We start from the raw sequence: 23,191 nt of genomic DNA, 5'->3' as shown, positions 1-23,191 counted from the left end.
TTCAGCAATAATGTCATACTGCTTTCAGAGTAATGAAGACACCAACAAATCACACCAGCTGGTTTCCTTAAGTAATTTTGCAGGTAACATTTTTAACAATGGAAATGTTAAATGGACCTGCAAAAATATACATGTATTGACTGTGCCAGAAACATCTGTATCAGTACATACTTTTTTGTATATAGACAGTTCTGTGCTTTGCAGGCATCAGCAGATCACTCTCTATTTGGTGCATTAGTTTTCATCTGTAGTAAGAGCACAAAGGGTAGGAATACATTCCCCTTTGAGAACTTGAGCAAAAGAGACTGAAATAATGGGAAAAAATTGTAATCAAGATGTAGACTCTTGGCTTTATCACCTCAGTGTAAACTACAGTACTATATGGCTAAATTGCACAAAATTATTCCAGTTAGAGACATGAGTCGGATATCTGGGATTTTTTTCTTTTTGCTTCTCAAGATTGCCATACATACATAGGAAAAGGAGTAACCAGTGTTTAAATTCTTAACATAAGGTCATGGGGCTTTTATATGATATTGTCACTGAGCTGTTCCTCCTTTTTATTCTTCCATTTCAGCTCATGAATGTCCCCCAGGTAAAGAGTACAGAGCATGTGGTCCTATTAAAGAGATGACCTGCAAATCAAGGTAAAAAATTCCTTCACAGTTAGTTATAGCTTGTACAACTGTTCAGTCATATCTAATGCTCAGGTGAATGAGCAAAATCAACCTCCTCTCATGCCTTAAACTGACTGTCAAATTTATTAGCACTGTTCTGTTGATCTTAAATCTGGGTGCCTGAACTGTTTCTGGTGTTTGGCTTTATCAAACACAAACACCGACAATCCCCAATCACGAATGAGCAGATCATTTGCCACTGTATTTTCAGTGAAAGGTTATTTGGCATAATCCTAATGTTTATGTGCCTACGAGGTTAATGGTGTTCCTCTGAACATTTTGTCTCACAGAAGACAGAATGACACATCAACTAAACAAGCAGAAGGCTGTTTCTGTCCTAATGGAACCATGCTGTATGACTCCGGTGTGGATGTCTGCGTGAAAACCTGTGGTGAGTTTTACTGTTTCCCTTGGATGCATGTTTGTTTCTTCTTTGTTGTTTCCTTCTTGTTTATGCAACATAGATTTGACTGTATGCAGTGCTCATATGATGTATAGTAGAGATGCCTCCTGTTATGTGACTGGTAATGGAAATTTATTTTGGTATTTTCCCAGGCTGTGTTGGAGTGGATATGATACCGAGAGAGGTATGATGCTGTATGCTTTTGTATTTCAAGTAGAAGCTTGGGTGGGGAGAGGAGAGTGGTCTCCACAGTGTGATCTTGTTTTGTCATCTCCCAACTTTGTGTTCCTGATTTTACTCCTGTTCCTTTTAATTGGTTACCATGCAATCACTCATTTTATTGTTTTTCAATGACAGTTTGGAGAAAGGTTTACAATGGACTGTCAGGACTGTATTTGCCTGGAAGGTGAACATGGCATTGTATGTAAGCCTCATGAATGTGACCAAAAGAAGGTCACTTGTGATGGAGAAGGCTTCTATGAGGTCCAGGAAGTCAATCCTAAAGACCCCTGCTGCCCTCTTTTCACTTGCAGTGAGTTTATACTTTTGTTTCTAGTCTTTCTATACCTCTTGGAAATAGAAAGGAAAAGAGACTGAACTACCTTAGTACCAGAGATCTGCAGGAAGTCACAAAATAGTATCTTTCCTTATGCTTTTTAAAATCAACTGTCCCAGTGCTAGGGAAAATACATTTTAATATTGCAATGATTCAGTATAACTGAATTTACAGTTATGGTACTCAACATAACTCAAGCTATAGTTCTGAGTTCAGGGCCACATTTTATTTAAGCAAAATGCAGATACTGAATTCTCTGTCGATTTTCATTTTCCAGCAATTGCCTAAAATCCTGGAGAGAGTAGGAGTTGTTCCCTACTTCTTTGCATATAATGGTGATACTTTATTAACACAGGATAATTGCACAGTAGAAAAAAATTAATAAATTAATACAGTACCCCATATCCAGTGCCTGGATTTACAAAGAAAAATGTGTTTCCTATCTGCAGTTTGTTTCTTTGAAGAGAATCTGGACTGTTTCCTAGCAATGGAAAGTTCATCCTAAATGCTTTGATAGGTGCTTATTTCTACTAGCTGTGATTTAGTGTACTTTCTGGCTTATTTTTTTTCTTTTTTTTTTTTTTTCTCAGAATGCAATACAAGCTTCTGCACAGCTAAAGCCCCCAAGTGCTCACTGGGATTTGAAGTTCATTCTTATATTCCCAGTGGTCAGTGCTGTCCTGTGTACCAATGTGGTAAGTCCCTTGGAAATACATTACAATTATTAGCCTTATATTTATTACATAATTTAGCATGACACTTAATAAGACTGTATGCAATAGCCTATGGAAAGAGGTATTAAACACAGTCAGATTCTACAAATTCATTACTATTAAAATTGGTTATTAGTGCTATAGTTATGACAGCTAGGAAAGGGGATATAGCTCAGGTGGCTCAAGTTCAATTTTCCTGATTATAATTACACATAAGAACAGCTACAGAATTAACTGGGATGCTGATCTCAGCTTAATCTAGCAAAAAGTCCCTAGAAGCATCTCCAGTAGAAGACAGATTTACAGTTCTTGGTAACTGAAACAAGGAAGTACTTGTATCTGTTAAGTGGACATTCTTGGCTATGAACTGGACTGCACATACTGGGACAAATCTTTGTCCCTTTTTGCACATGCAGCATTAGTTTTTATAATTTATACATGTCCTGTCTGCTACCAGAACTGGGGAATAATCATATGAATTGTGATTCATTGTGGAAGAAATGAGTTTGGTTAGAGTGGGGTAAAGACATTTTTTATTCTTTTTTCCTGTCTAAATATCTAACTCCTTTCTTATTAACAGTTCCCAAGGGGGTTTGTGTACACGGGAATGCTGAGTTCTTGGTAAGTTTCTGTTTCAATAGTCTTCTAAAAATGCTTTAAAGATCAGTTAGTATACTTGATCAGAAGTGCTATGAAGAGGTTTATCCAGTAAGATCAGTATTTTAGAAATTGTCTAATTTCTATCAGGAGTTTATCAATTTCACAAAGCCTAAATCTTTTCTGAAGTTTCCTGTGTAGGAAAGAAATTGAAGGGCTGCATGTATGTCAGTATCAGAGAGGAATTTGGGTTAAGTGTTCTGGCATTTAAAAAAGTCAGTCCACATTTACTATCAGCACATTACTGCAGTTTTAATACCCTGTTTTCAAAAATTAAAATATATGTAAGTAAGTATTATTCTAACCAAACCTAGATTTCCAATAAATTCTCTTGGGTCTAGTAATTGTACCTGTTCTTTTAATATCAGAGCTTCTCATTGCTATACAGGACTTCAGTAAAGACATACATTAAATTACATTCAGTATTTAAAATGTTGTCTCCATAAATGGCTAGGCAAATAGCTATCCAGTTGTCTTCATGATTTTTTTCTTTTCCATTGCTAGATTTATAGATTTTTAAAAAATTAATAAATATCTGTCAAACACATACTATCTCCTTAATACGTGATTCTTTTTCTTAAAATTTGTAGCCCAACTCCTCAGTCTTTGTTGACAAGTGTCAGAATTGCTTCTGCACAAATGATGTTAACATCAGCACTCAACTGAATATCATCTCCTGTGAACATGTCCCCTGCAACACATACTGTCAACCAGTAAGTGGCAAGCTTAAAGAAACAAAAGACCCCAAAATACCCATATATGTGAAAATCAGTTTGATCAATGAGTGGTATTAAGCAAAGGACAGGGAGTTGAAACCCAGAGACCAACTCCAGCACGGATATCAGCTGTTCTTTGAGCAATCTAGTGCCTGACATTGACTGTGTAACTGAAAGCATTCAGTTCACAATGGCAGGATTAGCTGAGAAATTTCTGTAGACAATGTTGTGGAGTGGTATTTAGTTATTATCCATATTTATTGTAGTGCATTAATTTATTCCATTTATAACCTGCTTTTATTACTTGTCTTCTGTTAGTTTGGAACATAGAAAGCCACAAATCTAGAGTGCACTTTGAAGTGTAATCAATTAATGGATTAGTATGTTCTCATTTATTTCTCAAAAATTCATCTATCATCGTGCCTTGTTTTTAACTAATTTTAATTTCTAGGGCTATGAACTTAAACCAGTGAATGGTGAATGCTGTGGAAAATGTGTGCAGACTAAGTGCATTATACACACAGCAGACAATTCTGAACTCATCTTGAGTGTAAGTATGCTCTATGTCTTATGTTTCCACCAAATCTGTAAAGTTCCCTCTTTCAGAAAGGGAACATCTCCTTGCCAGAGACAAGGCTTTAGTGTAAGTTTCCACCTGAAAGATCAAAATCTCATCTAAAGCAAAACCTAGCTACAATTTTTTGACCTGAAGGTAGATATAATGAAATAAAATTATCTGGAAGGCCCATCCTGGAATGAGATATCCAATACCATTGGAAGGGGTTTTCTTCCAGTGTCTGGAAGCTTGGGCTTTTCTGTGTCATTTGATTTCTGTATGCTGAAAAACACTATTAAAGCCTGCATATGAAACAATTCTGTTTGTCCCTGTAGGATGAAGATTTAGGGTTGTTCTTAATTATCGTAAAACAGTCTAGCTTTTTGAAGGCAAAATCCATTGGCATGGATGATTTTGTTAAAGTACGCTATGTACTTTACAGACGTTTTTCTTTCTCAAGGAAAATCCCATGTAAAAGTGAAGATTTTCCCCATGTATGGCATACTGCAATCCATGTCATGATCTGTATCTCAAGTGGCTGTTAACCTAAAAATAATTGACTGGGAAACAAGATGAAAGTCATCATCAGAGGGCAAGGAAATTTCTGTCTGAGCTCCCTTCAGCTTTCCTTACTACACTTTACATTTCACTTGCAGCCTGGAGACTTTAAAAATGATCCTGGCAACAACTGCACCATTTATAGCTGTGTAGATATCCACAACCAACTTATCGCTTCCACATCTGAGATTACCTGTCCCGCATTCAATGAGGAGAGCTGCAAACCTGTAAGTAAAAATGGAAAATTCACTCTCTACTTGATACATAGATTACTTCAGTTTAGTTCAGCCATCTAACTAACAACGAAAGTAAAATTTAGCTCTGATAACCTTTCATGATATTTTCTTAGTCCTAAGGGTGAAAGTTCCAGATGCATCCATGCACAGCCCTATAGAGTGTATAAAATAAGATACCTGGGTGAGAATTCAAGGCTTATAAGTCATAGCTGTCTCTCAGTAGCCAAAATACTGGTCAGCACCAAGATACTGAATCTTTGCTAACTGCTTTGTTTGGGGTCCTGTCTCAGCAAGAAGCAGTTTCCTTGAGTGTTACAGAAACACAAGCTGTTCAGTCAGTAGGCCGCCAGTAACACCATGCACAGTGCCCATTCAAATACAGAGGACTCAGAAAGTATTTGCTGGAATTGTTTCTGAGGAAAAGTTGCATGATGTTAACTGTAGACTTCCTTCAAAGAATTGTTTTTATTTTCACAATCCTTTGTAAACTGATAGATTTAAAGTCAGGAAGAGACTGTTTTCTTTGCTTATTTAGATCAATGCTACACTTTTCACTGGTTATTTCCAGCCACTGAGGAACTGCTCTCCTCAGTTTTTGACCTTAATGCCTATTTAACATAGAAAAATAAAATAATGTAATTTTTTTCTGTTTCTTTTCTCTTTCAGGGAACTATCTCATTCTTACCTAACGGTTGTTGCAAAACCTGTAAGTATGCCAGTGTATCTGAATCAACAATACAGAGAATGAATTGTCTCCTTAAATCAACGCATTTTCCAGATATATTTGTATTTAAATAGGTATTTTTTAATTTATATTTGTCATTCCAAGCTTTCACTGTCTGATCACTCTGGAGAAGTTTCAAGTGAAGCAGAAAGACCACTTAAGGCAATTCTTTCAGTGCGCTAGGGAAGCCCAGGGAATTCTGAGGTGTGAGGGACTTCTGGAGCTATTTCACTGAAAGAATTTTCTGCTCTTTCCATGTAGGTGCCCCTGTGGACAGCCAAACACCGTGCTCTGTGCGCCAGAGAGAAGACTTTATCATCTACAAAGGCTGCCGCTCCGTGGACAGAGTTGAGTTGTCAGAATGTGAAGGAACATGTGGAACCTTCTCACTGTAAGTAAACTCACAAGACAATGAGATTTAAGTCCTGGTGGCACTGAGCTTGTTTATATAAAAGGAACAATAAATAGGTAGACTACAGAATGGTAGAAGACCTGGAACTATCTGCTCCCCAAATCACGGACATAAAGCCATGGAATCTGGGACTGACTGGTTGATTTGTCTTAATACGAAGCAGAAAAGTGTATTAAATTGCCTAGGGATTCAGACAGCTGTGATAACGCCTATTCATCCATTAAGAGCTGGCTTTGTGTCAGACCACCTTGGCTAGGAATCATCACAGAAGAACATGGATTATTTCCTGTAATGGGAATGAGCCCAGAGAGCAGCCAGACTTCAAGATTTTAAGTGGAAAAGCTGCTTCTCAAAAGTTAACATCTAAAATGAAATGCACATATACTTCTTTTTAAAGGAAGATTCAAACATGCATGATTTTTATACAGTAAAGAAATGAGAAAATGAATGCTTTAGGTATGGTGTTAGTAGAGTATTTTGATTGTACATTTTTCTCTGAGAGAATATACAAAAAAGTGGCTATAAGGGAAGTGGTTAGTAAGACACTAGGTAGTGAGCTACTAAAACACTGGAAAAACACAACTCTAGCTCACCAAAGAAACTGTCACTCACTGAGTCTGCCACAGTGCACCTTACATGGGTGAAAACTGATCTTTAGTATCACATGGAACTCTGATTAGCTAGGGAGTTTATTAGTAGTTTGAAATTCCTGATCATCTTAGGGTCTTGCTGTGGTTGCTTCTACACACAAATACAAGAAAAAGATGGATTTTGTCAGTTTATAGCCTGATATTGACAGGTTCTTCAGCTTAGGAAAGGTGCTTAGGAAGCTGATGAACACAAAGCTGCAAAAAATACTTTGCTGTGAGATGGAAACAGAAAGAGCTGCTGCTTCCCCTTCCTGCTAACACTGCCCTGATTGGGATATACATTTTTTAATCACTGTTCTGTCAGATGAGCTTAGCACTTCCATTAGCCACAGCTGTGGCTCTTCTCACAGGAATTCTGTACCTGCTTTCACCCTCTCCTGTTGGCTTCTAACACAGAGTAACGTTGCCATTTTCGGTGTTAACAGATACTCTGCTGAGGCCAATTCTATGGACCACAGCTGCTCCTGCTGCAGAGAAACAAGCACCACTGAGAAGCACGTGGTACTGAAATGCCCTGGTGGGCACTCAATGTCATATAAATACATCTACGTGGAAAGCTGCAGCTGTCAAGACACCGAATGCACAAACCCACAGCAATGAGCTGCAGAACAACGAAGAAAATGACAAGGCGAGCACTCTGAACCGGATCAAGAGAGCCATCAGCTTAACATCAAAATGAAGGCAAAAACCCCCTGGTATCATTGACTGAAAGGACTATGAACCATTTTTAACTTCCTTGACTACTTTTGAACTTTACTTTTCCCAGTAACTGTATCCTGTTTGTTCTCTGAATAATTTGACCAGTGCCCTATTTATTTGTGCACAAAATAAGAACACAAATTTGTGTTCTTCCAAGTGCACAGCCTCTTGGGTCCTTTTCAAATCTGCTTATTTTCTCTCTCTGATTAAAAGCACATTTCAAAAAGCATGGCTTTTGTACTTATTCTTGTACTCTCTTGATGAGTTTGAGTTTGAAGAGAGAAGAAAAGTTCTTTTACAAGTTATAGGAAGTCAAGTGATTTCCTAAATTTTTTGGGATATCTACTCCTGGCTCCTTAAAAACTGATAAGATTGTGCTGTTCAGAAGACCCAGTGTGTAAGGTGGGAGAGAAGATGATAATGTCTGCCAGAACAAAGCCAAAAATGAATAATCATCATGCAATGATTCAGATGACTCGGAGAAACTTCTAGTTCAGCACCAGATGTTATTTTAGCAGGGCTCTGCATGTTAGAACTGTCTCAGTTCATCGCAAATATGTATTTTCACTAAAACTGTAGTTCCTCAGCCATGTGAAGTTCACTCACAGTGCTTTCAGGATGTATAATTACTCCTGTAGTAAGAGCTCTCCAAATTCCAACATTTGCAAAACAGATGCCCATCACTAAGCTAGTAATCCTAGGTTTCCTCTGCAGAAAATGGAAAGCAAAAGCCGTTTTTGATATTAATTTGTCTCACAACAAAGGACATATCTAAAGGAGTGCCTGTTTATCTTATTGTAAGGGGAGCTGAAGCAGGTAACTGGAAGATGTTCATTTCTCTTGAATCATCCTAGAGTACAATGAGGGTAAACCACACCTGTTGCAGTGAAAAAAAATGCTTTTGGTTTTATTCTGTCTCCATTAATGAAATCTTTACTGGCAATAGCCAACCTCAATACTGGCATCTTTGCTATCTAAAGGATTGGTGGCACCATTTTTTGCTACTAGTAGCCTATCAATTGTGCTGCAGGTTAAAAGGCGGATAAAATTTTTGCCTTTTTATAAGACTGATAAGAATGTTCAGAAAGTGAAACTCCAGATTTTTTTCATCATTACAATACTATGATTGGAGAGCAGATTTCTCTGGAGCTGGAGAGGTAGCTGATCTAACAAGAAGGAAGTTTTGTCAGTTTACAGAGCAAGCTGCAGAACTAATGAAGCCCAGTTTCTGCTTTATTATGGGTTTCTAAGGATTTCTATCTCTACGTTCATTGTAAGATGTGACTGAGAGTTTTCTCCCAGGTCACTTACAAAGTCACTCTCCTCTGTGGATTCTTTGTTATCCAACAATTTCTGTCCTGACACTGGAACCATATGTTTCCTTGAGCCTTTTGCAAAAACGGCTTTCCTCAAAATCTGTTGAAATTTAGCTGTCCTTGAGATTTTCATTTTTGCAGTTAAATTTGGCTGAAGTCAGCAAATAAATTCCGGAGATGGATACATGGTGTGATCAAATCTGCCTTGTTTCCTATGAAAAAGAGATAAAATATTACTAGGCAGAAGTGGCATTTTGCTGCACACTGTATTTACATTGAAATATAAAATCTTCCTTGCTTCATTTATTTTTCATTTGGTCTGTAGTTTGCACGGGCTCCTTCTGTCCCTTTTAGTGATGGGCAAACTACTTTTTAGTGAGAAAGTTTAAAGATCCTGAATTAGTCAGTAAAGCTGCAGATTTCGCCTTCACCACTGCAGGGCAGTCTACGGCTAAGAATGTAAAGTCACTTCATACCAAAAAAGCAAGCTGCCTTGAAAGGGAGTTTCTGTGTCATCACGTAGAGGGTTTTATCTCAGAAGAATGAATGCTGATCTTTCCCCACAGACATTTAGATGCTCTTAGTAAGCAGTGGACAGGAATTATCCTGACAGAAATTTACATGCACCCATGAGGTGTTGTTTGTCACAGTGCCCTGGGTTATGGCAGCCCTCTCAGTTTTGGTGCTGGGTCAGTGCTGCCCATAAGCAGGTTCACAAGCACACGCTGTCACAGAATTCTTACTTACAAGTGCTTGGCCGTTATGGGTCACACTGTACATGTCAAACCTCCACCCCTTTCTGCACTCTTAGTCACCTCAGAACTTTGCGGTTCAGTTTGCACCTGCGTTTCCAGTGGAACTAGATGACAAAATCGAACAGATTAAACTTTCTCCAGTGAAGAAATCCACCAATAGTACTTGGGAGAGAAAGGAAGGAAAGAAGCCTTAACTGTGTATCCCTACAAAGAGTAGTAGTGACAGTGAGCAGCACTTTTTCTCCCCTCCACAACAATCTTGGAATTAAATTGAGATCTGTATTGTCTCATCCCAGGAAGCATTTTGTTTCTTAAGCAAGAACTATTGGGTCTGCAGGCCACAAGTTCTGGAAAACCCAGGAAAAAACTGAAGAAATATCTCTCATCACCCTCTCTGAAAGGGTGATGTCAGCCCATTAGGAACTCAGGAGATTGTGGAACCTTCTGCTCCCATTGTCTTCCAGGCAGGACCCTGGCAGCTTCATAAAAAATATTAGTGCTGGAAAGGAATGGGCTTGTCTCTGTCCTCAAAGAATGACTCTACTCTCCAGGAATTGCCTTGTCTCCTGGACTGTAGCAAAAAGGGAGCAGTAGCAAGAGCCCACATCTTGTCTCCATGCCTGAGTCCTGTGTTCATCTCCTCTAGACTTTCTGTCTAGCCTCCCACTTTCACGGGTGGTAAGGAGTTTCTTTTTGGTTTGTTTCTTTTTCTTCCTCTCCCAGTACTTAACAGTTCTAGTTTTGCCTTGAAAAATGGGGAAGCCTTCTTGGAAGACAAGTAGGACTTCCAACCAAATAGCCTTTGAAGGCACCAAAACCCAAGGTCCCAGCTCCTGCTGTCCAAGAACACATGGGTTTCATTCCCAGTTGTAGTCTTCTTCTCCAAGATAGTTCAAATCTCAAACTATTTTCTTGTTACCTGGAGATGCACTGGAAACTCAGTGTTGTTCACAGGGACTGTTCAGCAACACAGTGAGAAATTCCATCTGCATTTAAAAAGGAGTTCATGGAAGATTTGCTGATAAAGTGAGCACAGTTGTTTTATGAAGCATTACTGGACAAGTGTTTTGAGAACATCAGGGGCAGAAAGGAAAATACTTGTTAGGAATATGGAAAAATCACTGCTGCTATCTGAGGTGAGGCAGATGGGATTCAGAAAGAGGGAAAAAGCCACATGCAAACCAAGAAGAATTCTTTCCAAAATAATATAGAGTAGGGGTTTTTGATCTAATAACTACCTTGCTTTCTGATCTATGTTCTATAATAGTATCATTTTGTGCTGTGGGAGAGGAAAGGTAAGATAAAATTTTCAGTATGTTTACCGTTTGAGTGTACTTTGCTAAACCACACTTCACTGAACTGAGCACATGCAACTCTGCACATAAACCCCAGTGAAAGGACTTCAGCAAAGGCAAAGCCCTAAGTAAATAATCGTGCAGTTACTGTGCTTGTTATAGACTGTTGCACTTGTCTAGAAAAGCAAACTCAGACACCGGGAAAAGACAGAAATAGAATTAAAAACTCTGAGATCATAGGAAAGAAAATTCTTGTGAATTTTAGGTCTGACAAAAACTGAAATACATTTAAATAACTGTAACATTGATATACAAATTCTGACATTAATCTCCCAGCAGAAGCTTTGAGGGGCATGGGGGTATTTTAAGGCAAAACAAGTTCTTAAAGTTGAGCAGCCCTCTTCCAGGGCCCAATTTGCAAAATTAACTCAATCTTTTCAGGCTACCACAAACAGCTGTGTTCTTAACTGGCAACCTCCCAGACTTAGGTCCAAACAGGTCCAAGCAGGCTACCTAAGCCGTATTTCCATCACTAATATGGAAAAGCCAGTAAGTTCTTTTTCAGTGTCACCCTTCTAAAATCTGTTATGTTCAAATGTTCCTTTAATGTTCCAGTTTTTCAGCTTTCTTATGTGAAATGCTTGAATTCTTTTCACAAACTAGTCTCTAGAACAGTGAAAACCACCATTGTGATGCTTTCATTACCCCAAGACTTTGAGAAAACTCAAGCAGAGAGAAAGTATGGCAGAGCTGGTGCGGAGAAGGAGCACATGTGCTCCATGCAGCTTTATTTTAAGCAGTAACAAAAGGCAACAGGAACAGTGGTCAAGGAATGTGGCTTTACACAGTGCCTGTGACCTGACACAGCAGTTAAATTTCAATAGCCTGTCCCTTTGGACTAGTGTAGCTGAGCACTTCTTGCCCTTTTTTGGCAGAATCTATGGAATCTGTATGATCATTGTTCTCCTTAAAAATACAGAGAGTCTGAGCAAGCTGTAAGGGCAGGTAGTTCTTGGGTGGCTAATTCTACCTTCCACAACATGCTAAGCAGAGGCCTGGGAAAACTGTCCCCTTTGCCTTGGTTTTCCTCTCTCTGGGTAAACATTCAAATTTAGAAGAAAATTGGTATTCAGCCACCTACAAAACTGCTTTGGTTTTAGTGGCTACTTTGTTCAAGGCAGGGCAATCTCTGAAACTTGAATGACAGAGAACTTAGCTGCTACCGCAAAATATTACAGTTCATGCCGGAAGGATCTCAGTCTCAGGAGTCCGGTAGAAATAGTCTGACAGAGTTTTAGACTGGATTAACAGGGACACAGTTTAAGTCCAATTCAGAAAAAAAAACAAACCCAACCACAGCTAAGGTTGTGTAGCTTCCCACCTTAACTTGTTCTCTGCCTCATGTCTTAGCTTTTCTTTTGGCTTGCAGTAACCTTCAGTCATGCTGGACATGGTTACTGGGTATGTAATTTCATGTAATTTCAAGGTTATAGAGACTTCAGTATTAAGCATGCAGTGGTTTCTTCTGAATTATCTTGGCACCCAGGAAATAAGAAACTGCTTTTTTAATAAAGAGGTAGAATCTGCTCTAGCCTAAACCCCATACAGTTCTAATTATTAAAGCAGAAAATTCATATGCTTCCCTTTGTTCTGCTACCCCATATTTTTCCACCAGGAAGGTTGCTTAAAGAAAAACCTTTCAAGTAGAAAATCTCAAGGGCCCAACCTCCTGACGAGATGATTTTCTATGCAAGGAGTCTCTCTTACGTGAGGAAGTGCCAATAGGTCAAAGAGACCTGTGTGCACGAACACCAATCAGCCATGTCATTACTCCTTGTACATGGATTTTGAAAGATCTACATCTTCTTAAAGAAAAACAAAAAAGAGCAGCTGAACTCATTCTTTGCAAACAGGAATAACTAATCTTGATTTGTTCATGAAAAGTCAAGGAGCCCTATGGCAAGATGAGAGGTTAAGGAGCTTTGTGTCCATTCTAAGGCAAAAGGTAAGAAAACATCCAACCACCTCCTACCAAAATTAAAATACTGAAGGCATTCTTCATGTATTTTAATGGACAATTAATGACAGATATCCATTCCCTCCTTTCCCACTACTTGCTACAGACCACCTTATACTTAATGACATCTGTTTCAAACTGTGTGGTAGATAGAAATCTGATGGATCAACTAAATCTTTAAAGTAACTTTCCTAAATTCTGTGATATCATGCAAAGGATTGAAAAGGATAATTCATGTTGTTCTTTAATTCTACTGGCAATTTAGAATATACAAGTGATCGTTATAACTACCAGTTATGTAAAGTATTTTGCCAAATTCACTTTGGATGTGTTTTATCATGTGGATTATTGGCACAAATTGCCTGACACCAAATGTAATGTTTTCCTAGCTAACATTATTTTTTTTACAAAGTACACATAATTTCTCTAGAGTTATTATCCAGGCAGTGCTTGTAAAACACCATCTTATAGTGGATACTCATTTCAAGAAGCAGTACCAGTTTTGCCTGAAATGAACTGGATTGTTAGAGGATTTCCAAGCTAAACCTCCCCAGTGCTTGGACTGACCCAGGATGGCCATAACTCTTTACAGTATGTATGGAATCACCTTTTGACTGATGGATATGATACAAATGCAGCTGCTAGATTTCAGTACAGTAGCTGGCTATGAAGGGCATTAATGCACCAGATGCCTCCTATTTGAGTGTGTCTTTTACCAAGTTTGTAGCAAGAAAAGTACTTTTGTGAGTCACTGGTGTATTACATCAGCTTCATGATGGCTTATCTTCTGTGAGTCAGTGGTGATAAAGAAGCTGAGTTAATATTTACCTATTGTATTTACTAAAATCACATACCCTTTAATGGCAAATGATCCATGAAATGGGCTGTAAAGGGGCCAAGAGGAATTGTTCTTCTTGCTAATACAGCTGCAGAAGAGGGAAGGCCTCTTATCCTGCAGGGTCCAATAAAGGGAAGAGTTATTAATCCCAGTATGTCACTGCAGGGGGAATAGTTATAACTTGCGTGCCAATAGCAATGATTCAGTGGTAAGTGGTCAACACAGTCTGTAAGCTCCCTGTCAGTCTGCATTTCCTTCTGAAAAGCTTCCATGTATTTCTTCTGAAAACCTCAGTGTTTCCACGCTTGAATATAAAAACTTCATTTGAATGCGAGCATCCTTCCCCTGTCAATAGCCCTGAAATCATTGCAGAGGATTGAAGCAACCAGTGATTTCTAAGGAGCGTAGCCCGCAGTATCTGTGGAGAAGCCAGAAGCAGCAGCTCTGGTTAGTCATTGACAGAAACTCTCCTCCCCAAGAAATGGCAAAGGAATGGCACAAATGACAGAGCAGACAAGCAGAGGTAAGAAAATGGCTAGGTACAGAGCAAGAGCACTGGGTTTCCTATTTCTCTGAATAGAATTTTGCTCTTGCTTTTCTCAGGGGAGGATCCCAGATGACTGATACAACTGTCTCTGCTGAATAGAGCATAAGTGGATGTTGGTTCAATGAATCTTTTTTTATTCTATCTCTTCCTTGAACAGTTTTAACATGTGCTGTTCATGTTCTTCCCAGGCCCCCGAGTGCTAAGTGGGGCTTACAGGGGGAAATCATGCCTTAGCTCATTCCTCCTGCCCATCCTTGCATTCCCTTGAATCACCCCATATGTAGAACACGAAGGACTGGAAGCTGCAGAGGCCAACATCAGTATGTCATCAAAGGACTAGTCCAACCTGAAGGGTATCTTTGGCAAGTGGTTAATACATGGTTCCTGCTGCTTTTGTGCAGCTCAGTGGGAATAAAGGGGTTTTCCTCCAGAGTTAGGAATCATACTCCTAGAATCTGATTCTTCCTTCTACTCTCATACCAAAATGAATGAAATAGCTGCTTTGATTGCCTGGGTGGGAATTGGAAAGGAAGAGGATAGCGATTGAAAAAAACATTGACTTTATCTCAGTGGAGTTCTGCTTTTGGATTTTGACACTAACTTCGATTTTGGAAAATTAATATCTTTCAGTTATCCACTTTTACGTCCAACTAAGCTTTCTTAGTCTATATCTGTGGTCTACTGACCTATGTGCTTTTCCTCCCGGGCTTCACAGCCCTTCCCCACACCTGCCATTAGCCCTGTCCTGTGGCCTGAACAAGAACTCAGTTTGAAAATTATCATGAGAATCTGCTGAATCTGAGTGTTGCTATTGCACTGTATTCAATTTCAGATCATCCTCATATCTCCAATGTTATATTTTCCTGGTTAGGTTTATCTGCTAGATATTCTCCTAGTTTACTTTGGATTTGGACAGAGACCGGGAGGGAAGATGCATTGTGATTAAAAGGAGAAGCAGCAGCAGTCCATGACTTCCATCACCAGTGCCATAAAGACTGTTGGTTCTGTATTCTGGCCAAAATGGCAGGGCTTCAAGAACAGACTTTACCTTCCAGTAGCGCCCTGCCTCAAGTGCGACTGACAATGGAATTAATGGGACACGGACAGTGGCAAAGGGGCAACACGAACTCATGTTTCATGTCCTGCACAATGCTCTCGCATGCTGGTGCAGGGTTTTCTTTAGAGCAAGGGCAGCAGCAAATCTTCACCTGGCAGACGCTGTCACCTGCAATTCTGCAAAGCACCTTGTACCTGTGTAGGGCAGCAGCTGAAGGGAGCAGTGGGCCAGCTTCGGGACACTCCACTGTGGTAATAGCACAAATCTTGGTAAAGCAGTGAGCAAGACCCTGTTCCCAAGGGCCAGCTTGCTGCCCACCAACCAGATAAAAGGCATTCATATTCCCCAGTGCATGGGCAGGCTTGACCTGAGGCCTTGCAACAAGGGGGAAACCTATGTCCACCTTAAACTGTATTTGTGCCCACTTAGTTCTGGCAATCACTCTAGCTTTAGTGTATTCCCAAAAGGAGCAGCTAGAAGTGTGGGAATGTCTGTTATCTGTGTTTGCTTTGCTGGGACTAGGTGAGAAGCTTCCTCTCTTGTCAGGAGCAGTTCCCCAACAGCATGGATGAGGTGAAGAAATGCAAGCTCAGTTTGTGTCAACAAAGCAAGTAAATCTCTAGAAGGGACTCTAAAATTACTGAAATCAAAATCTCTGACAGGATGTCCTACAATGGACTGTGCAGCTCACTGGATTTTTTATGGGTATGTGGTAGGGTGTTAAAGTACTTTGAGAACACCAAGGGACCCTTTTGCAGCAGCATAATTTAGGTGGTGCAGGAATGAACTGTGGTCTACACTGTGATGGGACTTGGGCACTACTCCCTTGGGCACAATGTTTGGAGAATCCACCACCTCTGTGTGCATTAAGAATAAATTAACTCCCCATGACTAACTGGTGTGATTAAATCCCATTTGTACAGTTGAGGTGAGAATTTTTGCACTTTTGATTTTTTCCTGGTCTATTGAAGCAGTAAATCTGTCCTCTTTTTCTAAAATATTTTGGATACACTTCTTAAAGGACAGTGCCCTCCTGCCAAAAGATTTTGCTCTAAATAAGCCATGCATTATGCGTTGACCTGATAATACTTTTTGCTCCGTTTAGAAGTCGCCATTAAAGCTAGTAGAGGGAACAAACACATTTTCTTGTGCTGGGGGACTCTGCTGATGTGCAAGACAGAGAAAAACTCTGAAAGAGGTCAGTGATTGCTTGTAACTAATCAGATGTCATAAAAAATAAAAACTATTGCTGCCAAAGAAATAACAACTATAGGAAGAGGGTGAGGGGACCTATTTTCAAAAGAGGAAATTAGAAACAGACAGCTCTCTGTCCCCATAAAGCAAGAAAGAACTGGATACCTGTCCTGTCTGACAGAGAGGAGGTTTCTGGGTGCTAATAATGAATGACTAAAAGAAATTTTAATGAAGCTCCACCTTTCAGGGACCCTGCCATCAATGTTTTGTTCTCATGCCAAACTCCTGGACTATAAAAATCTGCCTATAAGCCAAGAAAAAACACTTCCCTGAAAGGATTTTCAAGTTACGACTTCATGGCAAGATGGAAATAAAAACCGGGAGATCATTTTGGATCTTCTGCCTAATTTGGAGTTTTTGCAAGGGCAAAGAACCAGTTCAGATAGGTAAGAAAAGAATCTAATTCTTGCATTACTCGCTCTCATATCGCTCTCCATAGGTGAGAAATAGAGTTGACAAATGAAAATGTGTAACATATTCATGTAAGGGCTGTAGACATGCCAGATACTGTTAAACATTGTACATTTTTATCCTTATTGTCAACCATTTATGTATTTTACTTTTTTTCTTTTATTACTAGGTAGTGTATCAACTGTTTTATGTCCCAAGTGACTAATTTTAAAGAGGAGACCCTCTGAATGCAGTTTGCACCAAAAAAAAAATTAAAACAAAAATATGGTGACACCCTTTTCAACACATTTCACACATATTCTTCATAGAAGTACTTACCATACTACCAGCTAGGCTTGATTGACCACCATGAAATGCTGCATTAGCAGTAATCACATTTTTTGTAGTCTGCTGTACTGCTAGCTCCTGGTTTGATTTTTAATGTCTTACGCTTTTCCCAACTGCTTAATACACAAACAGTTGATGTACCAGTTATTGCTGCCTTAATAATTCCAGCAATTTCACTTCCATAACAGCCAAACTTTCTCACTTGCTCTCTCTACTGTGTAGAAAAGTGCTAAATTGCCCTACTCCAGTGCTGCAACCACCTATGACAAGTAGCAGTCCCCTTGTAAAGCTGTTTCTGCAAGGACTTACTGGGCACTTGAGTTTGGGCTGCACATTTATAACATAAGGATCCCAATTTCTCAGTTCTCCCCTGCTGATTCTTAGGCAGGAATATTTAATAATATTTTAGTGTTCACTGAGTAAATCAATAACTGGTTTTCATTTGATCTGTGGTGGATGTTGCTATGTTGATATTCCTGAACATGCTACCTGAACAACACAAAGAACTTTCCCGTTTGCATTTGTCACTATTTCAGATGGGCCTAGAAGAAATGTTAAAAGCATTTAATAGCAAGCATATACAATTTAATTCAAGGTGATTCATGTTTCCTTTGTGAAGCCCAGTGGTGTAAAAACTGCTTTCTGAAGTAATGTCTTATATGCACTTGGAGTATGTGTCTATACCTTTGACAGAGGTACAAAAAGTGAGTTTTGGTTGAGAAGAAAAACCAAGTATCTCTTAGCCAACAGCTGAAGCTGGTAGCGGCCTCAACCACTGAGACTAGCAGCTGCCACTTTGCTGTAAAGTCATGCCAGCTGTGGTTTCTCCTGCAAAGGACTCAATACAAGACTTTGGACCAAAGTCTTGCCTGAGTTAAATGAGATTTAGACATCCAGAATGGGACTCTCCTCACTTCACTTTAGATATCTACAGTGTAAATATGTCTACAGCATAAATATAGACACAGCCTTTCTAGACAACAGAGAGATGCCTGTGTTTTTCAGCATCTTCTTTCTAGGCAGATATGTAAGATGAGAAAGCTGAACCTCTTCTGCTTCTCACTGTTAACTTCAAAGGAGGCTGGGCTAATCTGCTCACATTGCAGGTATCTCTGGACTTCAAAAGTCATGGACTTCAAAAGTTCAGTGAGATGAAACTTCTTCCCACAGGCTTGCATATTCCAGGAGTTATCATTTTTGCCTTTGAAAATCACCCCTTTAATGTTTTTCAAGCAAAAAAGGGTAAGCGCCTCATATGGGGAGAATTTCTAAGCTCCTCTACTATGATGTTTCCTTTAGTCCAGGTCTCTACTGTCAGTAGGAGTGAATGTGCCACCTGGGGGAATTTCCACTTCCATACATTTGACCATGTAAAGTTTACTTTTCCTGGAACCTGCACATACATCTTCGCTTCGCACTGCAATGACAGCTACCAGGACTTTAACATTCAGATCAGGCGCAGTGCCAAGAACAGCTTCCTGATCTACTTCACTGTCACCATTGATGGAGTGGTCCTGGAGGTGAAGGAGACAGGAATCACAGTGAACGGGAAGAAGTGAGTAAAGACTGTACTGTTGTTTTGTGCTGCATTTTTATCACTATGTGTTGGGTGGTCTGGCTGGAAAGCAGTGGCTGTGTATGAGGTGTTCATAGCTCTTTGAACAGGGTATTGTGAAGAGTCCCCCTCATAGTGGTGGAGGAGGCAAGAAGCATTTAAACAAAACTACATCTCCCAGGGACCAACACCAACAAGTTAAGCAGAGAGCAATGTGTATGCTATGAAAACAGAAGGTATTTTAAGGTTTCCTTGATGTCGCTTTGATTTGAGAGGGAGGGATGGAAGAAAGTACATAAACCCCAACATTTTATTTATAAAAAAGTTTAGATTTTGTAGAAGCTCAGTGGTTTTTCTCAAAACATTATTTCTGTGGTACTAACCCTACTGTTGTATGTTGCTGTTCAGGAACAGATGGTTCTTTTAGGAATAGTTTTCTGTTTCCAGATAGATTAGTCTAGAAAATTGTACTGCTTTGCAGATCACAACTTGCCCTGGGATCTTCTTACAAAAAAAGGCAGAATTTTTAGAAGTCAAAACCCACACCTTTACTTCCAATTCAAAATTAACCACAAAGGAAACTGCAAAGAGAAGGATAAAAATATTCCATAAGTAAAAATCATATGCAACAATAGCTGAAAGTTGGGCACGATGTTAAGGGCAGTCCTCATGAGAAGTGCAGAGTCCTGCTCCTAGCATATAACTATGAAGGGCATAGGCAACCTTCGACTCTGGGAAAACCCCTCACAGTCTTTTTGGAGAGAAAATTGCAAACATATGGACTATCTTGACAGCCTTCTAGAAACAACCAAATATAAAATAGCACCACTCCATGTAATTATAGCACCAAAGCCCATATGTTGTTCCTAAATCAAAGGGGCAAGAAATCTCCTATCTTCTAGCCATTTTCTGAATTTCTAAGTTTCTAGGCTGTTGCAAAATGAATGGTAATTGTCTTGGTAAGATGGAAAAGTACTGTAGGTCTGAGTTGCATCAGTACATGAGTAACAGAACAGAGCTGTTTGTGAATCCCAAACGTCAAGGAAGTCCTGGAAGGATGATGATAACCTGCAGTGTCCTCATGTGGAGGGCCATTTTCCAATATTGGCATCTTGCTGTTTATAAACCTTTGGCTTAGGTCCTTGGGTTTGGCTGCTTTCTATCAGTCAGGTGGCTGATGTAGTATTGACAAGAGACAAAATACGTTGTGTTGTGGGTTAAGGTTGGTAAAAGGACACAATGGACAATGTAATGCATTGTGTAGACGAAGGCTGACCTTGCAAAGAGTGTTCCCATGTCTTAGTTCCTTTTAACTCTAGTTTTCCTTCCTGTTTATCTCTGAGGATTTCATCACTCTTTTTTTCACTGCAATCTGTTTTGTTCCCTCGAATTTCCAGGATTGCCATGCCTTTCAGCTTGAAGAGCATCCTGATTGAGGACACCTGTACTTACTTCCAAGTCACTTCGAAGCTGGGCCTGACACTCAAGTGGAACTGGGCTGACACTCTCCTAGTATGAACAGCCAGTTAGTTATTTTCCTCCTGGTGAATCTCATCAGTGATGAAAAGCAGGGCTGGATGCAGGCACTGTGTTGATATATGAAATTGTGGGAGGGAGGTATCACTCTATCCATAAGCTGATAGACAAATACCAAGTTAGGTAATAGTTTAATGAGGCAGGGGCATGAAGGCACAACCCCATGGCCTTTCCAGCTAATTTTATGTGACAAAACCTGGATATAATACATCTGCAGTTAGTTCCCTGCTCCATGGGGCAGCAGCAGCAACACAGCCCACCAGCTCTTGCTACTCTGTCTTGTGCACATCGTGTGGGACACTAATCTTTGTGACCAATTCAGATCTTGGCCTCTTTCATTCCAAAGCCATGCTATGTGGGAATTCTCCGCTAAACATGTACCCTACAATATTCTCTTCTGCAACAGTACATTAACACTTTTCTGTGTGAACACTTATCCTTCACATTCAGGACTGAGATTAACTAAATGCAAGTTGTGTGTCATGTTTTGTCATTCAGAGAGATAGAGGGAGGGTAAAAGGTGAATAGAGAGAAAAAATATCAGGAAGTAATCATGTGATACTGAAATTCTGATTTATTAAAGTATTTTCTTTCTCTCTTCCTGTATACTAATTAATACATAAAGTGTTAGAGGCAGTACCTGTACATTACTGTAGAGTGGACACAACTGTAGGAAAAGCACTGCCTTTTTTTAGTGGACCTGAGTGGGACCAATACTGTCCCCCAAGCATGTAGGAGTGATAAGGTGCAATAGTTTTATCTAGAAAGGCAATAGTGTGCTAACCTGGCTGTTTATTTCCACTAAATATGGGCAAAACAAATAATGCTGGGCAGACCCACCCCTAGAAGAGCTATATGATTTTCCGTTCACCCTATGGACTAGAAACCCCATTAGATATGGCTAAAAGTTAACCAGAAGCTGCTTCTTTACAGCATCCAGCATTAGAGCCCAGTTATCTGACCTGCCCAGAGAGGAGCTGCAGTACCCTGCAAGATGTACCAAATGTCTGTATACCAGTGTCTCTATGCTGGGAGACACCAGTCCAGGGCTTAATCCAGTATTTAACATGCTTCAGTTACCTCTTTAGTGGGTAGGAGTGACAATTGCTGGAGGATTATCTTCCCATTTGAATTCAATCTGTCTGCAGATAAGTTTTATGAGAGATTTGTAGCAGAAAAGAAGACTGCTTACAAAGTGGGAATGAGAACTTCTGCCACTGTGCTTTCCTGTTGTGAATCACTTTGTAACAAGTGCTGCTGATGTGGGGAAAAGCCTTTAAATTCTGTTTCCTGTTTCGTAGTTGGACCTGGAAGAAACATATAAAGAGAAAATATGTGGTCTATGTGGGAACTATGATGGCAATCAGAAGAATGATTTGATTTTGGATGGTAGGTCATAAATACAGCATATTCCATCCAGAACAGACCTCCTTATACATGGCATGAAACTTGTTATCTGTTTTCTCTGAGCAGAGTTTCAGATCTCTTGACAGGCACATGAACATTTCCATATACAGTAGATGTATTTTAAGAGGTTATGAGATGATTTGGGATTTTCTGCTCTTTTCATATTTGTAAGAGCCTCCAACTTTTTTGACCCAAATTAATTGCTTGGCTATCATGCAGCAACATTGCCAGGATCCCCATTGACAATAACATACTTTAAGGAAATGCACGAGTTCTTCCATTTGAATCATTCTATGTGTGATTATTTTTGCCTCTATAATGAAAAGAAAGCATCAGAGAAAACACAAAGTATCTTTGAAGAAACTGTGGTGCCATCCACTGACACCTTCAGATATTGCAAATAGCTAAGGCTATAATCCTGCAGCAGGTTATATGGGTGGAAAGAAACCTTCATCCTGGAATATCAGCTGCAGGACTTAGGCCAAAGTTATAACAGCATCCCATTATGTAATACCTGCATGACTATTACACATGCAAACAGAAAAGTCTGTAAGATCAAACACACCCATAACAAAGAGAAGTCTTTGGAAATTATGAGAAGCAACAGAAAGGTCAAGAGTCTCGTGTGATTTTAAATGCCCATGCTGACAGCAGGCCTCGATACAATTGTGCCAGATTCCTGACTCTAGCTCAACAGAAGTTATATCAGGCTGTCATTCTCTATAGTATGGATGCTGGTTAAGTTTGGGCATTTCATGAAGTGCATACTGCCTTTGAGCCCAAAGAGTAAGTGCATTTTTATAGCCCATTAACTGATCTAAAGAATTGCAGGAAGTTACTGAAATGCATCTGGGGATTTTTGCAGGGTATAAAATGCATCCAAGACAGTTTGGGAACTTCCACAAAGTAGAGGATCCCTCACAAAAGTGTGCTGATGTGAGCCCAGATGACCACACTGGAAGACATCCCAGGAGGAAAGACAATAGATGCAGCATATATGTAAGTGTGTGGGACCAAGAAGTACAAGCCCCCCCGACCTACAGTGTTGAAGAGACTGTTAAAACAAGTCTTAGAGCATGCACTAAACTGTATTTTTCACAACTCTACACATGAATTTGAGCAAAATTATGATCTTATAGCTGAAAGAATATCCTATTACAGTGTTAAAGAAATAGATAGTGGGAAAATGCCCGACTGAATGACAGCTTCCAGTCCACGGCAAAGGACCTCATGGCAGAAAGCTAGACTGGATAATCTCCTGAGATCCCTTTCAACCTGAAGTATTCTGTGACCCTGGAATTGTGTCATCAAGACTTGGG

General features: G+C 39.7%; 2 protein-coding genes across 5 annotated transcripts in view; both read left to right on the top strand.

Moving 5' to 3' along the window:
* The window catches only part of MUC2 (mucin 2, oligomeric mucus/gel-forming), a 70,426-nt gene extending 62,767 nt beyond the window's left edge, over positions 1–7,659 (top strand). Inside the window, exons 59-70 of the mRNA XM_069018733.1 lie at positions 581–647; positions 968–1,068; positions 1,233–1,264; positions 1,438–1,612; positions 2,227–2,331; positions 2,930–2,970; positions 3,597–3,719; positions 4,174–4,272; positions 4,935–5,063; positions 5,739–5,778; positions 6,058–6,187; positions 7,284–7,659. Coding sequence (XP_068874834.1) covers positions 581–647; positions 968–1,068; positions 1,233–1,264; positions 1,438–1,612; positions 2,227–2,331; positions 2,930–2,970; positions 3,597–3,719; positions 4,174–4,272; positions 4,935–5,063; positions 5,739–5,778; positions 6,058–6,187; positions 7,284–7,458 — 1,217 coding nt within the window. The 3' untranslated portion in view covers positions 7,459–7,659. The remainder of the gene's footprint in view (positions 1–580; positions 648–967; positions 1,069–1,232; positions 1,265–1,437; positions 1,613–2,226; positions 2,332–2,929; positions 2,971–3,596; positions 3,720–4,173; positions 4,273–4,934; positions 5,064–5,738; positions 5,779–6,057; positions 6,188–7,283) is intronic.
* Positions 7,660–12,760: 5,101 nt separating this feature from the next.
* LOC138111368 (mucin-5B) overlaps positions 12,761–23,191 on the top strand; it is a 46,122-nt gene continuing 35,691 nt past the window's right edge. Inside the window, exons 1-8 of one of the 4 annotated variants that reach the window (XM_069016988.1) lie at positions 12,761–12,928; positions 14,151–14,301; positions 16,488–16,580; positions 16,824–17,022; positions 18,674–18,929; positions 20,327–20,441; positions 21,767–21,854; positions 22,738–22,871. In XM_069016988.1, the coding sequence (XP_068873089.1) occupies positions 16,941–17,022; positions 18,674–18,929; positions 20,327–20,441; positions 21,767–21,854; positions 22,738–22,871 (675 nt within the window). In that variant the 5' untranslated portion in view covers positions 12,761–12,928; positions 14,151–14,301; positions 16,488–16,580; positions 16,824–16,940. Of the gene's footprint in view, positions 12,929–14,133; positions 14,302–16,487; positions 16,581–16,823; positions 17,023–18,673; positions 18,930–20,326; positions 20,455–21,766; positions 21,855–22,737; positions 22,872–23,191 lie in introns of those variants that run through there. The other 3 variants (XM_069016985.1, XM_069016986.1, XM_069016989.1) reach the window with 3 other exon arrangements.

Source organism: Aphelocoma coerulescens, chromosome 5 (assembly GCF_041296385.1).
Source record: "Aphelocoma coerulescens isolate FSJ_1873_10779 chromosome 5, UR_Acoe_1.0, whole genome shotgun sequence".
Lineage (NCBI taxonomy): Eukaryota > Metazoa > Chordata > Aves > Passeriformes > Corvidae > Aphelocoma > Aphelocoma coerulescens.
The sequence above is the reverse complement of the archived record's forward strand: the minus strand, read 5'-3'. Positions and strand labels throughout refer to the sequence as shown.